The sequence below is a fragment of the Urtica dioica genome, chromosome 7, assembly GCF_054948205.1.
Source record: "Urtica dioica subsp. dioica isolate 48M chromosome 7, U.dioica_male_clone48M_v1_H2, whole genome shotgun sequence".
Taxonomy (NCBI): domain Eukaryota; kingdom Viridiplantae; phylum Streptophyta; class Magnoliopsida; order Rosales; family Urticaceae; genus Urtica; species Urtica dioica.
This window is the reverse complement of record NC_142762.1, coordinates 33896327-33918254: the sequence shown is the minus strand read 5'-3', so window position 1 is coordinate 33918254 and position 21928 is coordinate 33896327. Positions and strand designations below refer to the sequence as shown.

Here is a 21928-nt window from a genome sequence, read left to right as displayed (position 1 = left end):
TGGAAATGGAAGGGAAAGTGACAAGAAGAAGTATGGTTTGTCAATTATAATATATAATGAACTCTCCGCTTTTGTTTCCATGTGATTTACAAGGAATATTCTTTGTATTTTTGGATAAAGAAAACTTCTAGTGGCTGCTTCTCAAGAATTCACGTTCCTTGCAATGTTCTTAGCACTGTTTTTTTTTTTTTTTTTTTTTAAAAAAAAAAAACTATTTTTATCTCTTTTTTCATACACCCTAATATTTTATATAATTCTCACTTTGCCTTATTTACCATAAAATGTATCATGCCCCTTTATCTATAAGAGTCCCACTGTACTAATCTCATTCTTTTGGAAGAGTATATCGTTAGCATAGTCTTAATTCCTTTTTATAGATGAAAGGGAAAGTGTATTTATGTACATATAAATGTATATGTACATATAAATGTATATGTATATATATATATATATATATATATATGGGTTTTGTTACTATTTCATTAATTTGATCTTTAGATACATTTTTCTACTTTTTATTTAAAAATTTTAAGCCAACAAAATATTCTTATCTTTAATTATAAGGACACGACAATCAAAAACCTTTTGACACTTGCTTTACTCGAGATCCACACCTAAGTAAAGTGGATCTCTTTAATTATTCTTTGTCTTTTTTCTCTATTACTTAAACTCTTACATCATCATGGGCATCGAAACCGGAACTATTAGAAATTCTGGTTCCGATGCATTCATTTAGCCTAGCGGAAGTACTACTTCCGTGGCTAACGGTACTGAAAAGAACTCTTCGAATAACGTTTTGGAAGTGAAAAATGCTATCGGTAGACGTGCATTCCGCTAATTTTCGTTAGTAATTTGTATTGTAATTTTTTTAATAAAAAATTTTGAACCGTCGATGATTAAACATCTAAGGGCTGATATTATTTTCATCTTTTTTAACTATACAATCGGAAGCTTTTGGAAGCACGGAATTCCAAGCTTAATGGAAATTCCGCTTCCGTTAAGCTCGGAATTGCACCAATAAGCTAATGGAAATTTAATAAGTTCCAATAAACAACTGGAAGGTGTCTTAACGGAAGCGGAAATTCCAATAGCTTCTAATGTACAGGATAACTCTGACACTATGAGTTTCAACCACTTTATTGATTGCGGGTCTCACTTGTCTTCACATTTAAACATTCCTCTTGATATCATAAACACTTTCACCATCACTCCTCCAAAACTCTACTTAGAGGATACTCCTCATTCTTTTGAGCAAAATAATGAAAAATTCCATCTTGTTTCTTTTTTTTTTTTTTTTTTTTTTTGATAAAACTGGGAAAGAGCCCAGGGACTTCATTGAGGCATATCAGCCAAAAACAAGGAAATACAGTCTGCAGGGAAATTAGATTCCCAGATTACATCAGAAATCAAACTGAGGCCTTTCTTGGCCAAACAATGGGCAGCCACATTACACGATCTCGAAATAAACATAAAACTACATTTAGAGAAAGTTTCAGCTTGGTTACGCACCAGCTGAACCAAAAGATCGGCTTCTGTGGCCCTGCTGCAATCTTCTTGAAGCATAGTCACTGCCACCGCGCAATCCGACTGGATTAGAACATCGTCAAAACCGAGCTCTTTAGCAACTCGAAGACCGCTCGCGATAGCCTGAAGCTCTGCCAACAGAGGGCTGTACGGCCTGGCACAGGGGAAGGAGAAGGCAGCGCTAACATGACCGCTGTGGGACCGGAAGAGCCCACCCACTCCGCACTTCTTTTCCGCGCTCGCCACCGCCGCATCTACAGAGAGCGCCACCATACCTGGAGGGGGAGGAGGCCAGCGAGCCTTTAAAACAGATTTGGGACTCGGTCTCCGGCCCGAGAGGGAGGCTTGGCGGTATTCGTCGAGAAAATGCGTGGACCAGTTGATAAGGTCCATCAAGCCCCGTCTTTTGCCTGAGTGAATCAGCTCATTTCTGACGTTCCAAGCGCTCCACGTAAGGGTGATAAACACTTCAAAATTCTCGATGGACAGGGCCTGCTGCACTTCCCCCAGGAACCCGATCACGTCACCCATACACGCTTCTTTAATCATCCTCCACCAACCTGTGGCCTTCCAGAGGGGGGATATAGCCTTACACCTCCACAGAGCGTGGAAAATATCTTCCGGTCCAGCCCGGCATCTTGGGCAGAGCGCCTCCACACGAATGCCCCGTCTGCGGAGGGTGTCGTAGGTAGGGAGCCAATTCCTCGCCACTCTCCACAAGAACACCCTTATCTTCGGTGGAACCTTGGTCCGCCATAGAGTCCTCCACCACTTCTCCGTAGCTTCCGGTGTCGAGGAACTAGCCTGTCCAGTCGACTCAGCGAGCAAATGGTACCCCGACTTCACCGAGTACTCCCCATTCTCGGTGAAGTGCCAGCGTAACACATCCTGTTCACGTCGCGAGCCTTCTGGAATCTTCAGAATCGCAGCCACATCCTCCTCCGGGCACCATTCCCTGAGGAGTAAAAGATTCCAACTACCATCCTGGTTCATGAGGTCGGCCACTTTAGTACCCGGAGGAATTCTCGAATCAAACCGGACCATAAAATCCCCCGGGCGAGGAATCCATCTGTCCCTCCGAGCATCCACAGACAAACCATCACCTATCCTCCACCGTGACCCCCGGAGAATAACATCTCGGCCCCAAAGGAAACCCTTCCAGAGGCTGGAAGCGTGAGACGTCGCCGACGCTGAGAGGATGGAGGAATTGGAGTAGTAGCTGGCTTGGAGTACCCTTGCTGCAAGAGAGCCCGGTTCCCGCAACAATCTCCACACACTTTTCGCCAAAAGGGCGCGGTTGAACCACTCGAGGTTACGGAAACCCATGCCTCCCAAACTCTTACGGACACATAATTTATCCCATTTTCCCCAATGGACTTTCCGTTTTTCCTCACAGCTTCCCCACCAAAAATACGAGGCCATGCCATGAAGCTCTTTGATGATCTTAGCGGGGAGTTTGAAGCAGTGCATAACGTAGCTCGGGATGGCTTGAATGACGGCCTTAATGATCACCTCTTTCCCGGCAAGGGAAAAAAACGAGCTTTTCCACCCTTTTAACTTGCGCCAAACCCGTTCCTTCAGAAACCGGAACAGGTCAGTTTTACACCGCCCCATCGTCATCGGTAGACCTAAATATTTCTCATGGCCCGCCGAGATCTTGACTCGAAGAATGGAAGCCACCTCCACCCTGTCCTTCCACAAGACCTTCTTGCCGAACCAAACATCCGACTTATCATAGTTAACTAGCTGCCCCGAAGCACAAGAGTATACCTCCAAACAATTTTTTACGGACGCTGCCATATGAGCGGATGCCTTGAAAAAAATAAGGCTATCGTCGGCGAAAAAAAGGTGTGACACCCGGAGCCCCGAGTACCCGAAGCTAATCCCCTCCAAAGTTTCGCGTTCCTCCGCCCGATGAAATAAAGCGGAGAGACCCTCGGAGCAAAAAAGAAAGAGGAACGGAGATAAAGGGTCACCTTGGCGAAGACCCCGGGAGGGAGCGATGTCTCCTTTGACCTCCCCATTGATAGCCACCGAGAATCTCACGGATCTAACACACCTCATCACAAGAGAGACCCATCTCGGCGCATAGCCGAGCCGGAGCATCACCGCTTCTAGATAATTCCACTCGACCCGGTCATACGCCTTCGACATGTCGAGCTTTAGGGCCCCACAGTCCCCGTTCCCGAATCTACATCTTCTCATGGTATGAAGCCCCTCAAAACCGATTGTGACGTTGTCGAAAATTTGTCGCTTCCCCACGAAGGCACTTTGATTCTCCGATATAGCCGTACCCATGGTGCCTCGAAGCCGATTAGCAATGCACTTGGCCACTGTTTTGTAGAGGACATTACATAAACTGATAGGCCTGAAATCTTGCATACGCTTTGGGGAACTGGACTTCGGAATGAGCACAATCGTGGTCTCGTTCAACACCCCAAAATCGCGTCCCTCATTCAGCACCTCGAGGCAAAAACGAGTGACGTCCTTCCCGATAATATCCCAAAAACGGTGGTAGAACGTAGCCGAGAAACCGTCCTTTCCAGGCGCCTTCAAAGGATCAATCCCAAAAATCGCCGTCTTGACCTCGTCTCCTGAAAAGTCTTGAAGGAGCATATCGTTCATCTCCGCGGAGATGACCGGGGAAATACACTCCGTAACCAACTCTACTTCCGCGACCGACGGCCCCGTCGAGGAAAACATTTCCACAAAGTACCCGCAAATAATATCCTCAATCTTGGAAGGGATCTCCGTCCACACGTTCCTTTTGTCCATCAGCCCCAGAATACGATTTTTCTCCCTCCTCCGAGAAGCCTTGCGGTGGAAAAAACCCGTATTCCGATCTCCGTCCTTGAGCCACGCTATACGACTGCGTTGGCGCCAATACAGAGCCTCCTTATCGAGCAGCATGTTCAGTTTCCTCTCCTCCCTTCGGGCCGTATCTTCACAGAACTGAACGGACGAGTCATTGACAACCTCAAGGATCCGCCTCTGTCGCTCGATATTCTGCTTCATCTCTCGGAATTTAGCGCGACCCCAGACCGCCAACTCCCCGGCACACGCCTGTAGGGCCGAGGGGACATTCGCGGACCATACTCTCTGAATAATCTCTCGACAGCCCATCTCGTCACTCCAAGCGGCTTCGAACCGAAAACCTCGCGCTGCTCTAGGCCGCTTACGCATCCTCTGGTTCTTAATCCCGTAGCACGAAACTAACAGAGGCCGATGATCCGAGGCAAACAGCTCTAAATGTTGGACGTACCCATCCGGGAACAACCGCCTCCACTCTTCATTCCCCACGCATCTATCAAGCCTTTCCCAAATAAATCCGTTCCCGAATTTCCTCCTCCAAGTAAACGGGTCGCCTTCATACCCAAGGTCCTCCAGGTTACACTCGTCCAGCGCCCTCCGGAAAGCATCAACCTGCGAGTTACCCCGGACACAGCCACCCCGTTTCTCATGATGGAACAAAAGCTCATTAAAATATCCTCCACACAAGAGAGGTCCCAGCTCGAGGTCGGTAACCCTCTTCAGCAACTTCCACGAGAGCTTTCTGCTTTCCGTCCTCGGTTCACCATAAAAGCCGACAAACCTCCAGACCTTCCCGTCTTCGTTCCTCATCCGAGCCTCGATATGAGACTTTGTAAAAGACCCCACACTCACTGCCGTACCCTTCTTCCATAGCAGGACCAAACCCCCACTCCGCCCTAGAGGCTCCACCGCAAAACACCCTTCGAACCCAATTTTCACTCGAATACTCTCTGCCACCCGCTTCGAGATTCTAGACTCCGAGATAAAAATAAAGTCCGGGCTGTGGTCTGCAATATGGAGCTGTAGGGCCTCCACCGTCCAAGGGTTGCCAATCCCTTGGACGTTCCAGATAACGTCGATCATTGTTCCCGGCGCCCTTGCTCCGCAAGGGTCGCCGATGACATCGAGGAAGGGTCTTCGTTCATATCCTGGATAGAAGAAAGAACAGAAGAAGAGATCATAATTGGAGGGGTTGGGACCGGAAAGAAGCCAGTATTCCCAGGCGAGGCGGGAACCTTCTCCGGGGGGAACGCACATCTCCGACGCTTTCCTGGGGTGGAAGGGTTGGCAGTACGGCTCGGAGGGAGCTTGCGACTCTTCTTCGCCGATTTTCCTCCCTCCCCTGGGCCAGGAGAACCCGTACAGCCCTGGGCATCAAAGCTAAACGCCTCTTTCATCACTCCTGAGAGTTTTGAGATGTCTAGAGGATCTGGGCTCACTTGGGGGAACAGGGTCTCAGCATCGTGGGCTTTAGAAAAACCCTCAGTCAGAGATCCCTCTTTCAAACTCGAGTTACCCTGGACACTTGGGCCGCTGGACGGGTGAGGTGGGCCGGAGCCCAAACTCTCCAAAAGGTTATTGTTTGGGTTGGGCAAGGCTTGTGGGCCCGCCTCCCCTTTTAAATCCTTTTCAGGAGGCACGGCAAGCGAGGCAAAGGCTTCCCTAGGCGAGGCCAAGACGAGGTCAAAAGAGGTATGAGCTTCCATACCTTTCTCCTTCCTCAGTTTCTGCCGGGGGAGTTCTTTCCTTTCCAAGGAAAGGCACACTTTCTCAACCTCCGGGGCTGCCAGGGGGACAAGGGCAGCAGTTGCCGAGGTTCCTGAAGGGTCACCATCAGCAGTAGTGTCAGGGGTCAGCACCTGGGGAAACGCACGCGAGACCAGCCCAGGCACCTCCGGAGTTCCTCCTACCGGACCTCCCTTCTTCTGAAATTCAGCTCCGGCGAAGCAATCTCTGGTTGTGGATTTGGAATCCAACCAAGGGCCGTATTTTTGCACTCCTTCAAAGCCCTCTTTGCAAACAACGGTAATATCTTTCTTCTCGCACTCCGTCAGATCGTGGCCAATGCAGCCACAGGTATAGCAGAACATTCCCAGGTTTTCATATTTAGCTTGGATCCAAAGGGGTGAACGGCCGACTCTTTCCAAGAAAAAACCGGCAAACAGTGGAGAAAGAATAGGAACGTTGACTTTAAATCTGACCACAGCTTCAAAACGGTCTCGAGGGTTCACTTTACACACCAGCACCTCACCAGCAAGCTCCGCAAACCCTCTGATACTCTTCGTGTTAATCGCCCCCGGCGGGAGACCGGACAATCTGACCCAGAAAGGGCACATGTCAAACTTGACTTCCTCCAGCGTGAGATCCTCTGGCCAGGCTTCCACTAACATCTGTGCCCCTTTAATCGTCCACGGCCGTCGCGAAAGTACAGTGTCTCGATCCTCCTTTAGATTGAAGCGGAAAAGGAAGACATTATGCCCCACTTCCTTCGCCGACCATTTCCCAGCGCTACGCCACACGTTTTCCATAATCGCCACCAGAGTGGATCGACTAACCGATTTCCGTCCCAAAACCTTCGCCAGTAAGACCAGGTCCTCTGAGTCCGGTTCCTGAGCTTCCATCTTCAGAGAGATGTCCGGGTCTGGTTTGAGCATAGCTGAAGACTCACTCCCCAATCCAGATCCCTGACCCCCCGACATAATACCCCTGAAAAGAAAAACAATCTCCTTCCAGACCACCGGAAAAACCAGCGACACTAAGTTCGACCGCTAAACAAAGTGAACTAACAAAGAGTGTACGGAAAGCATTTTGTACGGAGAGCATTTTCTAATATATGTAGCTATTATTTCTGGCTGTTGTGGTGCGTGGTGCCATGTGTTATCTAGTTAACACACTCAATTCCATCTTGTTTCTTAAGGGTGAATTGAGACAAGCTATACAATTACGGAGGAAATGTATTTTATCCTTAGGACCTAATACTAAAACATAGAATTTACTTATGACATTCTTGCAAAAATGAAATAATACCTTTGAAGTTAAAGGGAAACTACATCAAAAGTGTAAAAGGTATAAAACATAACTTGTGTGAGATGATGTAATATGTCATTTTCAGAATATATGAACCTTGAAAATCCTAGTCCTTTTTTAAAGAGAATTACGGGAGGATTTATTTCTAAATCAACAGTGATTTCAAAACATCAAAAACTGTTTATTTTTAGATATTTAGGATGATAATACCTCTCGGTGTACAGTTTTTAAAACTTGTAATCAGTATAGCAATCAATATACGATTTTATCAAGCTTGTAATAAGTATACAGTTATCACTACTAATTAGGTATACTGAAACTATATATATTTAAAATCTTATATATCAAAACTAATTAAATCGGGGTAAACAATTACACTTCACAAGGCACACGAGTTATTCTTTAAATAAAATGGCTACGCAAACTATTTTCACGATAACTTTAAAAAATTAAATAAAAGCATGCCCCTGAAATTCCACTTAATTTTTGTCCCTATAGAGTTACTTCCCAAAGATCTTTACAATTTACATAATAATTAACTTGACCAAAATTGTTCCATATTTTCCACACTTTTACTTCATTTTTTTTTTTTGTTATTGTTGTTGGAATTCCGCCCTGTTACTTGCTCTTCAAAATACAACCTATATTGGAAAGTAGAAATAAAATAGAATAACAGTGCTTTGGCATACACATCACCATCATGCAATATAAACTTTTTACTCGTGAAAATAATCGAGTGAGTGGTATTACCTTTTTTAGTCGCACCATACCATCATCAAAATTTAACCAGCTATATTGAAAAATTTAATTTACATTATGGTTTGATCGTAGAAACATAAATTGCTTTCAAAATTGAAGCACAAATACATTTTGTAACATAAAATAATCGAGTGAGTGGTATTACCTTTTTTAGTCGCACCATACCATCATCAAAATTTAATATTGAAAAATTTAATTTCCATTATGGTTTGATCGTAGAAACATAAATCGCTCTCAAAATTGAAGCACAAATACATTTTGTAACATAAAATAATCGAGTGAGTGGTATTACCTTTTTTAGTCGCACCATACCATCATCAAAATTTAACCAGCTATATTGAAAAATTTAATTTCCATTATGGTTTGATCGTAGAAACATAAATCGCTCTCAAAATTGAAGCACAAATACATTTTGTAACATAAAAGTGATGCCACTTTGGCTAGCCTTTATATCATAGACAAAACTTGCGTTCTTTCATAGAGTAACGAATACTATATTGAAAATTTGTAAGTGAATAATTATCAACTATATTGAGGTCCTATTAGTCTGTCCACAGTAGAGTCACAGAACAGATCAAATGATATGGTACACGAATTACAAGACACTTTTGACTTTTTTGGTAAATTCATTTCTAATATACAAAATTGATGGGAACAAAACAAACAAACCTCTCTCCAAATCATCTCCTCTTTTCTCACGTTTCATGACCACAGATTCTGTACTCATTTTCTAGCAAAGCTTTTAGAACTAAGCAAAGCTATTATACCTTTGAGGGGATTTTTTGTACATACTCAGATTCAGAGGAACCGATACGATGCCCTAAGATGGGATCGGTTTCTGATTCATTTTCTGAAGAGCTCGAGGCAAATTCAACACGATCTCTGCATACGCTGAAAATCCAGAAGAAGAAGATGAAGAAAAAAAAAAACCCGAAATTAAAACCAATACAAACAGAAAAGATGCCAGTTCGAGTTTTAAACATAAAAAAGGGGTCTCAAGCTCTAACTCAGACTACAATGGTTAGTGATGTCAGTCAATCTATTCCGTACAATTTTTAGCGAAATTTTGGTCTTGGTTGGATTTTTTCAGTGTTCTGAATTACAAAACCGAAATTGATTCACCTGTTAAAATCAGTACAGTTTCTGTTTTATCCAGTTTACTAGCCATAATAGTAAATACTTGAAGCCAGATAATGACTAGAAGCATGAAATCAACTTTTACGCCCCAAATAGTATCTAGTGAGATTAGAACCTAACTTGCCAATACATCATCATATCAATTGTTTTTATTAAATCGGTCCGGTTTGGTTTGGTTTGGTTTTAACCGACAATACCTCCATTAAATCTGAACTGAAATTCGGTTGCTGATGTGGCACTGAATTTTTAGTTTCACTGTGGCATATTAGATTAATCATCGCGGGAAAAGCCTTCAAACACAAGGAGATAGGAAAGGAAAAAGGCACCTTCTGGTAAGCTCATGGTTCGGAGAGCATCTTCGGCATAGGTCAAGCGAATAGGACTGGTTTCGCCAGCAATGCCTATGCTTCCATTTTCCTTGCGACTCGTGGCCGATGAATTCGAACTATTCTTCTTGGATGGATGCACCGGCCACGCCACTACTCTGATTCGCGAAGGAAGCACCGTTAGAAGATCCGCGTATCGCAGTGTCACCGTCACCTTACTGCAACCAAAATTCAAAAATAAAAAATAAATCGATATAATGATTTGAGACACCGAGCTCTTGAAGAAATTATGAGCTGTTGATCTGCTTGGGGAAAAAAAAAAGCACTAACCATTCAAATTCATCGAGAACGAATTCGATCATGTGGTAGGGCAGGCTATGATACAACTCCTCGATTTGGTTTCCGTATAACTCTTTCACAAGACGAACCTGTGCGTATTTAGAGACTTGATAAGCATGGATAGGAATATGTTCGAGTAATTCAAGTTGAAATAGCTCTATCTTCTTCTCTTCTCTTTTCTTTTTCCCACCACCACCACCGAATTTTGGATACCGAATGTTTTGATCAGCATTTCTCAAGGTACCAAGCTTGGCATAATACCTCGATTCAATCGAATTTGAGAAAATGCGAAGAAGAAAACAAAAGAGACTAAGTTAGGGCGTGTTGTATCGTTCGCGTACCTGTTCCCGTCTGTCCACAAAAGACTGCAGAAGATCTCCAATGTAATCTATGAATTTCTGAAAGCCGATCATCGAGGGTTGTCAATCAATAATGTTTCCGAAGAGAGAAACGACGGAATGAGACGGGAAAAAAATACACCCCGAGAAAACCAGCCTTACCATAGCATTTGATGAAAGGAGGTCATTTTCTGCTTCTCTAAGTGGCAGAAAAAATGGAAGCGTGTGTTCGCTGACAGTCATCTTTTCGAGAAATGACTTGCTCTCAAGCACACAATGGTACAAGTCACAAGGCTCCCCTACAACGACATGCCGAGAGGTTATTAGAATCTCGCTCATACTTACTCTTATCATTATATCCTTTCAAAAGACTGTACTGAATAATATCAGATAGATTTGAACTTCCAAGTCATAACTACAAATACATGATTGTAAATGAGATATTTCATTGAAGTCCAACGATCAAAATCGTGAAGCTATTGGGAAGTACCTTGACAGGTATAATCAACCACTCAACCTTTTTTTTAATTTTCAATTCACTACATATATATTATACTCTCTTTTTTTTTCCAAATTTTCCCCTGTTCATTTTTTTTATCTCGAGGAAACATGATTTTATATTCAATTTCAATTTGGCTCATCATTGATGATATATATATAGCAGATACACAGGAGTCAGAAAGCCTATTTTATTGTTTAACAATTTCATAATTCGGCACCCGCTGAACTAATATTATGAATCTGCGTCTTTGAGGTGTCATGACAAGGAAAAAGAGAGAGTAGAAGAAAATGGACAGTGGTGTGACCAGTTCTTATGAATACAAGGAAGAAACTGAAACTAAGTTCAATTTATACCAGCAAAAGTGGTCTCGTATTGTATGCCAATTCTTGCACCTTCCAAACAGCAAATCACCTGAGAAGGAATAAGCTTAGGCCATTCAAAGAAACATAAAATAAAAAATATAAAAAAAAAACAGTACGCAATTGAGCAAAAGAAAATAAGCAGCTGCCACATGTACATTATACCAATTACCAAAGCAATGGCTCATTTTCAAGAACAGTTTACCATAAACACGAAATTACAAAACTGCAATTTGTACTTCTCTGGCAAGATTTTAGTTTTACAGCAACTGCATCAGGCATATCCCTATAGCTACATGCATAACTGTGAATTCATCATCTTCTTCACTACGATTTTATTTCAAGTTTTACTAGGAATTCCTTCGCTGTGATTAAGGACCTTGAAAGTATTTTTTATATTTTCAAATTGAAATCGGAACCTCAAATTTCTTAAAGGTAGTCTCAAATTTTCTTCCAGAAACCAAATTTTGTCCAACCAAAGATAGAGTGATTCAAGTTCCTTTTCAATTTTCACATAAGAAAATCAATAGCTTTATCATGAGACCAACCACATTGTATATATAAAATGGCTTCCCAGAATCATACCTTGCTTCCAGCTTTGTACGTAATTTTTTCCTGTGGGCCAGTATTGGTGTCTCCAGAACTTCCCTTTCTATCTGCCTCCATGTGAACCTGATATATAATTATATAAAAAATATAATTACAAACTAAAAACCCAAATACAAGGAGATTTCACATTCATCATTAACTTGTAAACTGAAACCGCTAAAGAAAGATATCACTAATGCAATCACACATTTATAAAATCAACCATCAAATAACCAAAGAGATATAAATTATAACCAATATATATTTTATTTCTGCTACTCAATTACTTACCTGCTCTCGTAATGTAGCGAGTAGGCCGTCGTTCCATTGTTCTTCTTCTAACCGAATCTCTAAAAGGAAAATAAAATGGAATCAACGCAGGAAAGCAAATAGTATTAGTTTATAAATAATTTTCGAAGACGTAAAATTAAGCTTAATAGTTGTCTATGCTTTCAAATTATTACTCTTAGTTACACAACTTTATTTGCATGTATAAGTGCCACATTTTTCTTAGTTCATCTGTAAAGCTACCTCGAGACTGAGCAGCTCGTGCAGCTTCAAACTCCTTAAGTAGACGCTGAAATATCATCTTGTCTGAATCCCTGTTCAAATCAATAAACCCAAAATAAATATTGCTATAATAGCCACCGCTTAGTGTAAACATATAATCTGCAAGATTCGCACATAAAAGTTAAAAACTTTGACAAATAAATCAACAAAAGTGTATCAGAAAAAGTGGTATGGATAATTGGCATCTACGAAAAGAAATTGAGCTCTATGCTTCTTAGAAAAATTTATTGGATATTAATATGAAAATTCATTCTCGACTAGTAGCCCTATCAAACACATTAATGCTTGAACATCTATTAAGAAATATATGCACAGAACTTATGCCAATAATGGATATTCTGATGCATGGATGTAGATGCAAGATATTACTCAGGTGCTAAAATCATATTTTCAGCCCCAATAGTTAATACGTGTGTAATCCCAAGGGGTTGGTCTCCTGGTAAGGCACAGGGTGATACAACCCTTTGGGTAGAACTCATCCCCAAAAGCTAGCTATTAGGGAGAGGGTGCCCAAGAGGTTATAAACCCACATGTCAATCCCATACTTAACAATGTGAGAGTCAACTAGGATCGTAACACACGGTCCGAAGTTTAATTCTTCCTACAACCAAAAACTTGGGCCCACTGAGAGGGTCTCTTGGAAGCCCTATCAGTGCCTCGTGGGCCAAGTCGGGCAAAATCAGGATTCCCATGGTTGCATAAAAAAAATTAAAAAAATATTTTGTTAGATTCTCAAACCACGGGGCACCATTAAAACCATTTTAAGCATTCTCCACATAAAACCATCTCAATATCATTTAAAACCATTTCGAACATTCTGCAATGGTACATAATAGTCAAATGAAAACCGAAAAAAATGCAGAAAAAATAAACTTAATCTTATTTGTCTCACGTGTTTAATAACTATATTTAGAAACCCGTGGTCTTGAAATTACATAAGGTTTAAATATCAAAAGATCTTGAGTAACATCCTGAAACGACCGTTACATGAAAGGAGTTCTTGGGATTTTCTACAATGCTGCTCATGTAGCTTTTTCTTTATAAACACGTATGTATATTAGTGGAATTATTATTTTCCATGTTTCCTTTAAGAAATAATCCTTACGGAGGTTCCTCTCAAAACATATTTCCGACTATGACAAAGAGGGAAAGCCGTTGCTCACAAAGAATCTTCACAAAATTATTCCTATGAGGTAACTACTATGCATGACTGACCTTACAGTGAATATTGGATGGTATAAAGTAATAGCTTTTACTTTAGTGGGGAAAAATCATTGTACCTGGACAAACGCTCAGTTAGCTCTCCGTGTCTTTTGAGAACATTAGTAACTGTAAAAAGGAAAAAATAGAAGGAAAAAAAAAATTCTAATGTTACCCTCTAAGAATGTTGTGGGTGCAGAAATCGAGAAATTTATCCTGAACGGTATATATACTCACATCTAGCACGGATTGTGTCCAAGCGAATATCTTCTTCTTGTATAAAATTCTGCCAAACCAGCGCAACCATTTAAAAAAAAAATATATCTCCAATAAAAAGAACCATACAGATTAAGCACAAACTAAAACATTCTCAAGCTCTAATTGCATTTGGACATTCCTGGTCCGAGATGATATAAAGAACTTCCTCTTCTCGACCACATGCCAGATTGTGTAAATTCTACTATATTGAGAACTAAAACATGTAATCTATGTAACTAATTCATTTAGAACTAATTTTCTTTTAGAATTTCAGAATATTTGTTAAAGATAAGCTGGTCACTAAGAAGGCCGTAACAAGCTATTAAAACTTGACGTCGATTGTAAAGAAGTTGATAGAAATATCATAAGACCATGAACACAATGATTCTAATCCAGTGAGAAAGACACACAAATACAGTACGCGCATAATTTATATTTATGAGAATGAGATTTCATGACTCATTACCACTTCTCCCATTGAGGCGTATGTACGGCCACTATACTGTTCAATTTGCTGCCAAAAATAAATAAATCAAAAGAATATATCAACCATATAATTGCAAACAACACAGTAACAAATTTAAATCTATATGTGCCCCGTTATTATTCGATCCGAGTACAAGAATGAAGAAACCAGAAACCGTATTCCTCAATTGTATACACATAAACTGCTAATGCCAAAGTTCTTATCTTAATAAAACAAAATGCTTGTAGTAGATGATTAATCGTCTGATGATAATATATCACGTTTTTTTAATGAAAAGTTGTAAGCTTGTTGATGAGTCAAAGGAAATGAAACGATGGACGAAGCGAAATGCAGAATTGAGCTCATTAAATGAATCAAGAAAACATGACAATAGTTGATGAATAAAGAGAGAGAGACTAACTTTGCGAGAAAATTCAGTTGGGAAGGAGTTCTTTCGTGGCCTCTTCTTCAGCGATTCCTCTACATCGCTGTCCATCTCTCTCTCTCTCTCGCTGTGTGGTGAATTTGCAGAGAAGAAGAAGGAGCTGAGAGAGAGAGAGAGAGAGAGAGAGCGAATCAAAAGTATTTAGGGTAATTATAAGAAGAGAAATTGCTCAAAGTACCACCATATCAATAACTTTTTCCAAAAATCCACCAAAGTATAATTTTGGCCAAAAATACAAGTTGCTCACTTGTGAAAAACCAAATGTACCCTCCACTTTAAATTTTCTTTCAATCTCACACCTAACCTCTCATAACTCATTTAATATCATCATTTAATCCATTCTGAATTAAACTTGTTTATTTATCTCTCTCTCTCTCTCTCTTTCTCTTTCTCTCTCGTCAGAAGAAAAAAGCTCAAAGCTTGCCAAAGTTGAGCTGCCCAAACCCTAGATTTTTGAGCTCACACAATCCTTGCCAAAGTTGAGCTGACTCAAACCCTTGGATTTGAGCTCCGACACGCTCAAGGAAGCACGACCAAAGCTCGTAGATCCGGTCACAACGAAGACCGTAGCTCCGACCAAGCACGTAGCTCCGATCCTCGCCGAAGGTTAGTTTTGTTTTTTGTTTTATCAAACTTTTCTTTCGTTTTTGTGTATGTTTATTCTGGGTATGTTTAAATTTGGGGCAAAAATAAGGTTTTCGTGATTCTGGGTAATTTTTGAAGTTGTCTAGCGAAGTTCGTAAGTTTCGCAGATGTCAACAGTTGACGTCAACAATTGACGTCAACAGTTGACATCAATTGTTGACATCTTAATCAACTGTTGACGTCAACTGTTGACATCTGATGTCAACAATTACTAACTTTGGATTTCTTCTTGATTTGACTTCAACTATTGATGTCAACGGTTGAACTGTTGACGTCAACTATTGATATCAACTGTTGACATGTGATTCAACAATTACTAACTTTGGATTTCTTCTTGATTTGTACGCAGTGGTGACAAAAAGTTCACGATCGACTTATATCGGCACGGGGCAGTGAAGTTAGCGACCCATGTTGGATCGGACATGGAGATTTATGACAATCAGGAAATAATGTAAACAATAGATAGAAATGTGTTTCATGTACTACTCTTATCTTAATCTTTTGGTATGCTTTTGATAGCAATGTTGTTCACGTACTACTCATATTTTAATCTTTTGGTATGCTTTTGATAGCATGTTTAATGAATATCAACAATATATCAATTATCAATATGTAGTTGTTTTTTAATGGTTTTGACGTCAATTGTTGACATCAATGTCAACAGTTGACGTCAATTGTTGACATCTGTGATTTATGAGCTCTCTGTTTATTGACATTGATGTCAACTATTGACATTGATATCAACAGTTGACGTCAATTGTTGACATTGATGCTGTTGACATCAACGTCAACAATTGAGGTCAACAAGTAGTCTGCACAAAAGAGATTCTCTTTAACAAAAGTAGTTTGAACAAAACGCATAATATTTTAAACAAATAGACTCTTAAACAAAAGTAATATGAACAAAGCATAATAAATTAAAAAAAAAAGTAGTCTGAACAAAGTATAAAAAAGTAGTCATCCAATCCTAATGTAGCACGAATTGACGATTCATGAGTTGAAACCGAATCACACCCCTCCTCGAGTATTGATGGCATAAGGGGATTCGATGGCATAAGGGTATTGAACAAAGCTAGCGAAGTTCACTTCGGACGACATCATAATTCCGAAAGATCTTTTCTCATGATACCGACTAGGTTCAACCAAAGTACCACCTTGCTTGAATAATAAATAAATTTCCGCTATCACTGTACAAATCAAGAAGAAATCCAAAGTTAGTAATTGTTGACATCAGATGTCAACAGTTGACGTCAACAGTTGATGTCAACTGTTGACATTATACATCAACAATATATGTCAACAGATGACATCAACTGTTGACATAAGATGTCAACAATTGATGTCAACTGTTGACGTCAATTGTTGACGTCAACTGTTGACATCTGCGAAACTTACGAACTTCGCTAAACAACTTCAAAAATTACCCAGAATCACGGAAACCTTATTTTTGCCCCAAATTTAAACATACCCAGAATAAACATACACAAAAACGAAAGAAAAGTTTGATAAAACAAAACTAACCTTCGGCGAGGATCGGAGCTACGTGCTTGGTCGGAGCTACGGTCTTCGTCGTGACCGGATCTACGAGCTTTGGTCGTGCTTCCTTGAGTGTGTCGGAGCTCAAATCCAAGGGTTTGGATCAGCTCAACTTTGGCAAGGATTGAGTGAGCTCAAATCTAGGGTTTGGGCAGCTCAACTTTGGCAAGCTTTGAGCTTTTTTCTTCTGACGAGAGAGAAAGAGAGAGAGAGAGAGAGAGAGAGAGAGAGAAAGAGAGAGAGAGAGAGAGAGAGAGAGAGATAAATAAACAAGTTTAATTCAGAATGGATTAAATGATGATATTAAATGAGTTATGAGAGGGTATGTGTGAGATTGAAAGAAAATTTAAGGTGGAGGGTATATTTGGTTTTTCACAAGTGGGCAACTTGTATTTTTGGCCAAAATTATACTTTGGTGGATTTTTGAAAAAAGTTATTGATATGGTGGTACTTTGAGCAATTTCTCTATCTTCACTTCGCCCATAATTTAGGATACTTATAAAAACTACCCCGCAAATTTAAGCATATTACTTGTATTAGTTGTTATTTATGATTTTTGGCAAATAGCTACTTTTCTGCATTTGGGCTTGAGCTTGATGTGAATGTGGTAATGTAAAAAAAATAACTTTTATGATTTTCAAGTCATTAATGAGATAAAAAAGGGATATACCCAAAAAGCGTATGCACACAAACCAACACGTTAGCCTGGCCTAAATGAGAGACCTTAAACTCAAAACAGGGCAGCAGCCCAATCCTTAACAAATCGATATGAAAAATCTCTACTCATTACATTTTACATGCAACCAAATAGCAATACAATGATTAAGACTTTCTAAAACTACGCAGAGATCTCATTTCTCATTCTAAAAAAAAGGCCATTAACCCACTTCGGGCTTCGACTAAAAGCAGCTGGCGACGAGAGGCATGAGATTCGTCGGCGATCGAAAGCTCGGAGAAGACTCAATCCCAAACACAGGAACAACATTGACATTCCAAATAGAAGGTGTTGGATGTCTTCCGTTGCGCTTTTGTAAAATGGGCAGCAATTAGGGAGTACAGTCCAATGAGGATTGCTTTTCTAAACAAGGTCTTTAGTGTTGACCTTGAGGAGAGCAAGCGCCAACAAAAAAAATTGGACCAATTCTGGGACTTTTGCTTTGCATATAGAATCATCCTTGGGAATTTAAAATCTCAACCACCTTTCCAAAGTGCTCTTTCGAGAAAATAGAAAAATGATTCATCATCTCGGTTTTCATCGAACAAAGACGAGAATGACCCGAGAATATGTCAAGAAGTTTATCTTCCCCCACCCAAACGTCTTCCCAAAATCTGATCACCAAACTATCTCACCCACATCTGCTGAAAAAGGAATCTTGCCCCTGAACACACTGAATGCCATAGACTTTTATAGGTACAGCCCGCTGCTTCCCCCGTGTTCCAACCATTCCTTTGAACCCCGTAAAGAGCCTGAATTACTTTGTGTTGTTGAGCCTATTTATTCAAAGGGAACCGCCAAAGACATTTAGTTAAGAGCACGCTATTCTTATCTACAAGTCTATCGATACTGAGACCGCCTTTATCATTTGTTCTACATCAAACCTCCCAAGCCACACCCCCTCGGCTTTTCGCCCCGTAGAATTTTTCCCACAAGAATTGTCGCATTTTCCTCTCTATTGTTGGGGAATCGAGCGCGTGTCAGACACGAACAATCGTTTTGATGCGACTCGTTTGAGATGATTCCACCATATAACCATAGTAATGCGGAAAAATAATTAATTACGCTGATCATAAGCTAATTGAATTATGGTTATATTTAACAAGATCTAGTTATGTTTAATTAATTTAATTCACGAGAGCATATCTATCAAGCAACCGATTTGAACGAAAAACGAATACTTACATTGATTTTCGGTTCGGCTACAGAACGCTCCTAAACCAATCGCGTACTCCTTGCGTCGTCTTGATGAAGGACTCGAGGATGACACCTTAGTCTTCCGAAAACGTAATCTCCGAGACGAATAAGAAAGATGAGTGGACACAGTCTTTATCTCACTAGATCACGAAACTAGGTGTTTCGAGATCTCGCTCTTATTTTACTAAGAATGGAAACGAATTTCCGAGGGGGAGGAGAGGCAGAAGTGCACGGCCAAGGAGGCTAGAATGCACGAAATTTTTCACAAAATAATTGCTTTTTTTTTCCTTCTCATGAACCCCTATTTATAGTAGTAAAATGAGATATTCATGGAATCTTCCAGAATATTTTATTTCATTTTATTGTGTTCACACTGGTGGATTAAATTTAAGCCATTGGATCTCAACAAGTGAATCCTACTTTTTCTCTCATCCATCAGATCAATATTTATGGGATATTATTCTCTATTTAAATAGATAATATATTATTTAGTGAGAGAATAAAGGAGAATATATTATTTCCCTTTAAATATATTCTCCTAAATATTTTCCTTTAAATAAGGAGAAAATATAGGACAATATCTTATATTATTCTCTCTCCTTTATTTAAACAACTAAAGAGAAAATATTGGTAAATACCAATATTATAAAAATCGGTTTTTAGGCACACGGCCAAGGGGATTTGCGCAACTCACATGCTAAAATTCCCAAATCCGATTTTCATATTTTGTGCAAGGCCCAATTGCTTAAAACCCAATTAATTATTTATTTACTTGGTCCAACAATAAACAAATAATTAATAATTGATTATTTACTTGATCCAACAATAAATAAACAATTCTACCATAAATATTTATTTAATTCTGCGAATACCCGTTTTCCAGAATTAATGCTGTCAATCACAATTACAGCAAGTGAGATTAATAATGATAAACATTATTATACGAAAGTTCTTATCCGCCTTTATCAGAGCCGAATCGGGGACTATGGACCTTGTAATAGAAGCTTAACAAATCCGATGAAAAAGACGAAATAGTCCTTTCTCTTTTTCCATCGATTCGTCTAATCTTGGTCAAATACTCCACCTTGTAAGCCAAGACTGAACTCTCCTTTATACTAGAATTATATTTACTCATCGTGACGAGTGTCCACTGATATAGCCAGTTCGTGATCAAGATCCTCCAGGTTCAACCCGTGTCAAGAGAAGTCAATTTTTCCGTTATACTTCTCTTGATACATATCAGCCCTAAGCATTGTTGCTTCCCCAGCGAAAGATTCTTTCTAACGTTACTTACTTCGAAAGTGCTAGCAATCTATCGGTTCTGGAATCAACCCTTAGGTGAGTGAACATTAACCTTCTTTCAGGAAGGCTGGATTCTGTATCTGTAAATCACTTCCCACTCGAATTATGCTCTGAGAAAACTCCCAAGACATAAGCTGTGATTAGCATGAATAGCCTTTTAGTGAATGAGTCAAAGAGCTCAGTAACATAACCCAGTGTCCATGATCACTTCAGGATTTAGATCAAGTCTCACTGTGACCATCATAGCGGCCTCGGTTAGTTGTCGTAACAGTCCTTAAACGACACATCTACAACCAAGACCTGTCCAAGTCGTACACTTACCACAAGTGTAGAATGCTCCTACATAGTGATCAGTCTTCACCTATGTGTTTCACATATATGACTTTAGATATAGCTTTCCAGGCGTATATCAGTCATCGACCTCGTTTTAGCTCACCGCCCGAACTCAGGTGCCCAGCACGTGACTCAGTTTAATACGGAGACTATGGAAGATAGTTATTATTGATTCTAATTGTTTAGAACTCAACCCACTAATCATATAATGCTAATAAAGTAATCTTATTATCGAATTTAGTAATCATTTATTCATTATCTTCAAGTGGACAATATTATTCCTAACATCTATATCGTCCACAACCACGATCGGCATTTTGAGGAGAGACATATAGTATGTAGGCAACACTGATAGAACGGACTGAATAAGAGTAAGCATCTCCCCTTTAGAGAGAAAGTTCTTCTTCCACCCGTTTAACCGATTCGTGACCTTAGTCACTACCGGGTCCCAAATAAGAAGTGGGCCACTTACCCTCGGAGCAACCAAAAGAAGCAACGAACGATCCGACTCAGTAGGTGCTACGTTTAAACCAAAGAAGTCGCTTTGTCCATATTCAACTTAAGACTTGAAGTTTCCCAAAAATATTAACCACTTCCATTAGATGCACTCACATTTTCCTAGATGCCTCGCCGAAGATAAGAGTATCGTCTGCAAATTGAAGATGAGAGATTTTTATTTATTCCATGCACATAAGGTCATGGGGCTAAATTTGTCACGTTCGATTGCGTGGTGAATATGCCGAGAAAGCGCATCCGCCACTAACTCCTCCCGAGCTGGCAAACCTCTTACGGGGGAGTCCATAATGAGGATCGAGAATGAAACCGATGATAGACAATTGCGCATCTACCCTCATCATCTCGCGTAAAAAATAAAGTATATGAATGAGAGAACCAAATATAAAAAAAAATATCCGATAAAAAAAACAAATAACCATTAGTACAATAAGAATCACACATTTTAACATGTGTTTCTCTTAGACCCTCCATAATCGAAAGAGGAAGAAAAAAGATAGATATATATATATACATACATTAACATTTGTTATTTGTTTCTCTTAGACCCTTCATAATCGAAAGAGAGAAAAAAAAATCAAAATGGAAAATGATTTCATTCTCGATCTTCGCAAGGAGCTTAAGCCACGTTTGAAATGTTTTAGGAAAAGACAACATAATATGTTACTTAAGTTGTTTTCATAAGTGTATAATTATGTACAATATATCTTATAATATCTTAATGTTATGCCTTTTTAAATAATCTTAATGTTATTTTTAATATAACTTTTAATACAATTTTAGTACAATTTTCATGCATTTATCGTTGTCGGACAAGATAATGCCAAAGATGAAGATGGTTTTGATTAATTATTTGTTAAGAACTCCTTGGAGCCAAATTAGGGTGTAGCAAGATATGAAAGGGTTAATCAAAACCTTATAATAATTAATGCATAGTACTCAATGCTCAAAACCGAGCCTATTGAGGCCATGACGAGGATGAAGACGATTAAATGAGGATGATAATGAATTTGAAAAACTCATGCATATTTGTTTGAT

General features: G+C 39.8%; 1 protein-coding gene across 1 annotated transcript; it reads right to left on the bottom strand.

The window, feature by feature from the left end:
* Positions 1 to 8591: 8591 nt before the first annotated feature.
* Positions 8592 to 14797, bottom strand: LOC149390958 (centromere protein O). The gene is made up of 13 exons (XM_089620778.1): positions 14626 to 14797; positions 14205 to 14252; positions 13718 to 13766; positions 13561 to 13609; positions 12242 to 12312; positions 12002 to 12060; positions 11708 to 11794; positions 11117 to 11174; positions 10424 to 10560; positions 10265 to 10321; positions 9915 to 10012; positions 9585 to 9802; positions 8592 to 9012 (listed from the first exon to the last, which is right to left on the bottom strand). Exons 1-13 carry the CDS (start codon positions 14698 to 14700, stop codon positions 8942 to 8944), a joined length of 1077 nt encoding a protein of 358 aa, XP_089476904.1. The 5' UTR covers positions 14701 to 14797; the 3' UTR covers positions 8592 to 8941.
* Between the last annotated feature and the right edge of the window lie 7131 nt (positions 14798 to 21928).